This window comes from Notolepis coatsorum (genome assembly GCF_963971535.1).
Source record: "Notolepis coatsorum genome assembly, chromosome: 13".
NCBI lineage: Eukaryota > Metazoa > Chordata > Actinopteri > Aulopiformes > Paralepididae > Notolepis > Notolepis coatsorum.
In genome coordinates, this window is record NC_140177.1 from 38,416,054 (window position 1) to 38,422,047 (window position 5,994).

The window sequence follows — 5,994 nt, forward strand, 5'->3', positions numbered from 1 at the left end:
TAGAACTGGACGTCATAGAACTGGACGTCATAGAACTTGAAGTCATAGAACTGGGAGTCATAGAACTGGACGTCATATAACTGGAAGTCATAGAACTGGAAGTCATAGAACTGGAAGCCATAAAACTGGAAGTCATAGAAATGGAAGTCATAGAACTGGAAGTTATAGAACTGGAAGTCATAAAACTGGACGTCATAGAACTGGACGTCATAGAACTGGAAGTCATAGAACTGGACGTCATAGAACTGTAAGTCATAGAACTGTAAGTCATAGAACTGTAAGTCATAAAACTGGACGTCATAGAACTGGAAGTCATAGAACTGGAAGTCATAGAACTGGAAGTCATAGAACTGGAAGTCATAGAAATGAAGTCATAGAACTGGAAGTCATAGAACTGGAAGTCATAGAACTGGAAGTCATAGAACTGGGAGTCATAAAACTGGAAGTCATAGAACTGGACGTCATAGAACTGGAAGTCATAGAAATGGAAGTCATAGAACTGGAAGTCATAGAACTGGAAGTCATAGAACTGGAAGTCATAGAACTGGGAGTCACAGAACTGGACATCATATAACTCGAAGTCATAGAACTGGAAGTCATAGAAATGGAAGTCATAGAACTGGACATCATAGAACTGGAAGTCATAGAACTGGGAGTCATAAAACTGGAAGTCATAGAACTGGAATTCATAGAACTGGGAGTCATAGAACTGTAAGTCATATAACTGGACGTCATAGAACTGGGAGTCATAGAACTGGAAGTCATAGAACTGGACGTCATAGAACTGGACGTCATATAACTGGAAGTCATAGAATGGTGTTTCCCATTTAAATACTCTGGGTAGTGTCTAAATCTCATAGAACTGGAGGATGTTTCCATGGGGACCATCAATTTATTCTACCTATATACTGTAGCTGCAAAGCCATAACTCTCTGTTCTATAGAACTGGAGGATGTTTCCATGGGGACCATAACTCTCTGTTCGCCTCCCTAACCGGTCAGTCAGGCGGATTTATATCAACATTTAACACCAGTAACTACAGTATAAGCATAAAATATTCTCTTGTAACACAATTCATTCAAAGACCTAAAGCCATTCCTGGATTTATTGAAGTAGAAAACTTCACTGTGTGTGTGTGTGTGTGTGTGTGTGTGTGTGTGTGTGTGTGTGTGTGTGTGTGTGTGTGTGTGTGTGTGTGTGTGTGTGTGTGTGTGTGTGTGTGTGTGTAGGTGTGTGTGTGTGTGTGTGTGTGTAGGTGTGTGTGTGTGTGTGTGTGTGTGTGTGCGTGCGTGTCTGTGTGGTCTGTGAGTGTGTGTGTGCGTGTGTGTGTGTGTGTGTGTGTGTGTGTGAGTGTAAGTGTGAGTGTGTGAGTGTGTGAGTGTGTGAGTGTGTGTGTGTGTTTAAGTTAACATTTTAAAGATATAAAACAAACTGCAGGATAGACGTATAAAAATGGTTGATAGTGTAATTCGGCTCCAGACTGTCAGGTCAGCAGAAACCCAGCTCCCAGATAAGAGAGGGTGCTGGTGCTGAAGGCAGCTGGTTGATACGAGGACTGCAGCACAGAGAGGGTGCTGGTGCTGAAGGCAGCTGGTTGATACGATGCGCACAGAGAGGGTGCTGGTGCTGAAGGTAGCTGGTTGATACGAGGACTGCAGCACAGAGAGGGTGCTGGTTCTGAAGGTAGCTGGTTGATACGAGGACTGCAGCACAGAGAGGGTGCTGGTTCTGAAGGTAGCTGGTTGATACGATGAGGCTGCAGCACAGAGAGGGTGCTGGTTCTGAAGGCAGCTGGTTGATACAAGGACTGCAGCACAGAGAGGGTGCTGGTTCTGAAGGTAGCTGGTTGATACGAGGACTGCAGCACAGAGATGGTGCTGGTTCTGAAGGTAGCTGGTTGATACGATGAGGCTGCAGCGCAGAGAGGGTGCTGGTTCTGAAGGCAGCTGGTTGATACAAGGACTGCAGCCCAGAGAGGGTTCTGGTTCTGAAGGTAGCTGGTTGATACGATGAGGCTGCAGCCCAGAGAGGGTGCTGGTGCTGAAGGTAGCTGGTTGGTACGATGAGGCTGCAGCCCAGAGAGGGTGCTGGTGCTGAAGGTAGCTGGTTGATACGAGGACTGCAGCCCAGAGAGGGTTCTGGTTCTGAAAGCAGCTGGTTGATACGAGGACTGCAGCCCAGCATTACAGTACACAAACAGAGTATCAGATCACAGAAAATACAATAAAAGGGATTAAACTCTCAGACAGTCATATCTTTACAGTGTAAACTACAGTATCTGTGTTTTTCTTTAATGTAAACAATTTTTTTTTCTCTCAATGCTCTTTTCAAATAATTTTTAAAACTTATCTTACTGGTTATCTGAGTAAGATGTACTGGCAGTTTATTCCAATATGACATGGCTCTATAACACAGTTTTCTTTGCTGCATTGGTTTTTGGTAGTAGCAGTGTGAACGTTTCCCTACAGGCATGCCTAGTATTATACTTATGTCGATCATGTGTACATGTTAGCTGTGAATACAAACAGATCTCTTGGTTCTCTTGAGATATATATATTCCTCATGAACAAGATCAGGCTGCAATCCAGTATAATCTATATGTGTAAATATCCGTTACCTACTCTTACTAGTTACGCTGCTGGCCAGTATGACTACCATAGCGTCGTTATACCTGTATCACTGTACATATTACCGAATCCCGTCCAATCTTTCGCCGTCGACTAAAGACGCACTTCTTCAACCATTATCTGAAATAATAAAAAAAATAAAAATAAAAAAGATCTAACCCTAACTAACCTTACTGTCATGCACTTGTCCTAATAAACTAGCCTACACTGTAACACGCAACACTTTGATGAACATTGTTACTCAGCTGATAGAGTTGTACCATTCCTGATGACTTGTCATACAGAACTTGTCGCTTTGGATAAAAGCATCAGCTAAATGACTAAATGTAAATGTATATTAATACTACAACTCTGTACATACATCTGATTAGCACTATTTACTCAGTAGTACTAATTTATATTATATTTTATACCCAGTTTAATCACCTGTACATTGTATATTACTATTGCACTTGTACTGTTACATTTGCACTCTGGTTGGATGCCAAACTTATTTTCATTGTACTGTACTTGTGTATGTGCTGTATGATGACAATACATTTGAATCTAATCTAATGTAATCTAATGTAATCTAATCTAATCTAATGCAATCTAATCTAATGTAATCTAATCTAATGCAATCTAATCTAATCTAATGTTAGTATTTGGCTGACGATAGAGACTATAGGACATATGATATAACCAGAACAAAAAGACGAGATCAGAAAATAATGTCTTCCTGATGGACTAAAGAACTGAAGCTTCTCTTGATGGTGTCTTGATGGTGTTTTGATGGTGTCTACGTACACAATATGATCCGTACACACCATGCATGAGAGCCCAGAGAAAGGTACGTCCTCTATTGAACTCCTGATCTAAATTGTATTTGATTAGTAATATTTTAAGTAAACAATACATTTGTATCAACCATGAAGATTTGACCACAAGCATAATATTAACCTCTCCGGATCCACTAGCAGTATATCTGAAAGCTGTGTTTCTAAGCAAAAAAAAACTAAACACAATTAGTCAGATCTTTCGATTAAATCAACTGATCGATTCGTCAACAAAGTCCTATGACTATTGGTCGACTAAGAATTTCTTTAATCAAGGACAGCCCTACTTGTTTCACACTGGGTGTGGCGCCTTGATGCATCTTGAAGTAGGAAGGAACACCAGCACTTAAGAGTTGTTAAGAGGTTAAGAGGTTAAGAGTTGTTGTTCCTGTACCCCAGAACCTAATTTTGGTGTAGGAGCTCACACAAACATTGTATGGCCTCATAAAGACAGAGACCCATTCAGTTCACAAATATTGACTGAACTGTCCTGGACCACAGGAAGAAGTATCATACTACTTGAACATCATCAGTGTGAGATGCTGATGATGACCTAGTGTTGAAATCCTTTACCGTCGGATTTAACTCTCTCTCTCTCTCTCTCTCTCTCTCTCTCTCTCTCTCTCTCTCTCTCTCTCTCTCTCTCTCTCTCTCTCTCTCTCTCTCTCTCTCTCTCTCTCTATCTCTCTCTCTCTCTCCCTCTCTCTCTCTCTCTCTCTCCCTCTCTCTCTCCTCTTTTCCTAATATCATCTCTCTCTCTCTCTCTCTCTCTCTCTCTCTCTCTCTCTCTCTCTCTCTCTCTCTCTCTCTCTCTCCCTCTCTCTCTCACAGCTGACGCAGCCACCTCGCCCCTGAGGCTCCTATTGGTCGTCCCCAGACGGACGGGCAAGAGCTCTACCGGCAACACCCTGCTGGGCCGGAGGCAGGTCTTTGACACCAGAGGAGGAGGGGCCTCGGCGATGGCCCGTGGCATGGCGGCGGGCCGCAGGGTGACCGTGACCGACGGCCAGGCCTGGGGCGCATCCGAGGACCGTGTGCCCCTCGCGGAGGAGACGGAGCTCCTCAGGGCCCTGTCTCTGTGGCCCCCCGGGGCCCCACGTCATCCTGCTCGTCGTCCCCACGCTGGACTTCACGGAGCCGGAGAGGAGGGCGCTGGAGGCCCGGATGGACTGCTGACCCAGGCCGCCTGTTCACCTTCGGGGACCTGCTGAGGGCGAGGGGGCGGAGCGCAGAGGAGCACGTCCGGGCGGGAGGCCCCGCCCTGCGCTGGCTGATGGACAGGTGTCGCTAGAGGTACCTGGTGGTGGACAACAAGATGGCCGCCGCTGCCGAGGAAATAAGGGCGGAGGTGGAGAGGAAGACGGGAGGAGGAAGATGGAGGAGGAGAGAGAGGGTGGGGACAGAGCTGACGAACGGAGGGAGGGAGGACGGGGAGATGGAGGGAGGAGGCGAGCAGGAGCAGGTGAGGGCGCTGGTGGGCAAGGTGGAGGATGTGCTGTGGGAGAAAGGAGGCTGGCACTTCTCCCTCCACATGTACCTCCGTCTGGAGGAGGAGAGGAGCAGGAGCTGAGGGAGGAGGGAGAGAGCAGGAGCTGAGGGAGGAGGGAGAGAGCAGGAGAGAGCAGGAGCTGAGGGAGGAGGGAGAGAGGGAGGGGAGAGTAGGAGAGAGCAGGAGCTGAGGGAGGAGGGAGAGAGCAGGAGCTGAGGGAGGAGGGAGCGAGGGAGGGGAGAGCAGTAGCTGAGGGAGGAGGGAGAGAGCAGGAGCTGAGGGAGGGGGGAGAGAGGGAGGGGAGAGCAGGAGAGAGCAGGAGCTGATGGAGGAGGGAGAGAGCAGGAGCTGAGGGAGGAGGGAGAGAGGGAGGAGAGAGCAGGAGAGAGCAGGAGTTGAGGGTGGAGGGAGAGAGGGAGGGGAGAGCAGGAGCCGAGGCAGGAGGGAGAGAGGGAGGAGGGAGAGAGGGAGGGGAGAGCAGGAGCTGAGGGAGGAGGAAGAGAGGGAGGGGAGAGCAGGAGCTGAGGGCGGAGGGAGAGAGCAGGAGAGAGCAGGGGCTGAGGGAGGAGGGAGAGAGGGAGGAGAGAGCAGGAGCTGAGGGAGGAGGGAGAGAGCAGGAGAGAGCAGGGGCTGAGGGCGGAGGGAGAGAGGGAGGGGAGAGCAGGGGCTGAGGGCGGAGGGAGAGAGGGAGGGGAGAGCAGGGGCTGAGGGCGGAGGGAGAGAGGGAGGGGAGGAGCAGGGGCTGAGGGCGGAGGGAGAGAGCAGGAGAGAGCAGGGGCTGAGGGCGGAGGGAGAGAGGGAGGGGAGGAGCAGGGGCTGAGGGCGGATGGAGAGAGCAGGAGAGAACAGGGGCTGAGGGAGGAGGGAGAGAGGGAGGAGAGGAGCAGGAGAGAGCAGGAGCTGAGGGGCAGGGCGGAGGGAGAGAGCAGGAGTTGAGGAAGGTAGATAGTTTTGAAGACAGACTGAAGACGGCGGGAGAGAGGGAGCAGAGAGCCAGAGAGGTAGAAACTGAGCGGCACAGAGAAAGACAGCGAGGAGGAAGAGGAGGATACAGGGTCTGACA

At 48.8% G+C, this 5,994-nt stretch overlaps 1 protein-coding gene across 1 annotated transcript; it reads left to right on the forward strand.

Moving 5' to 3' along the window:
* Positions 1-3,434: 3,434 nt before the first annotated feature.
* LOC311239335 (GTPase IMAP family member 6) lies at positions 3,435-5,012 on the forward strand (the record flags this gene model as incomplete). The annotated part of the gene is given in 5 exon segments (XM_084327641.1): positions 3,435-3,456; positions 4,274-4,514; positions 4,516-4,611; positions 4,613-4,723; positions 4,784-5,012. Coding segments are annotated over 5 exon segments (699 nt in total).
* Positions 5,013-5,994: the final 982 nt, after the last annotated feature.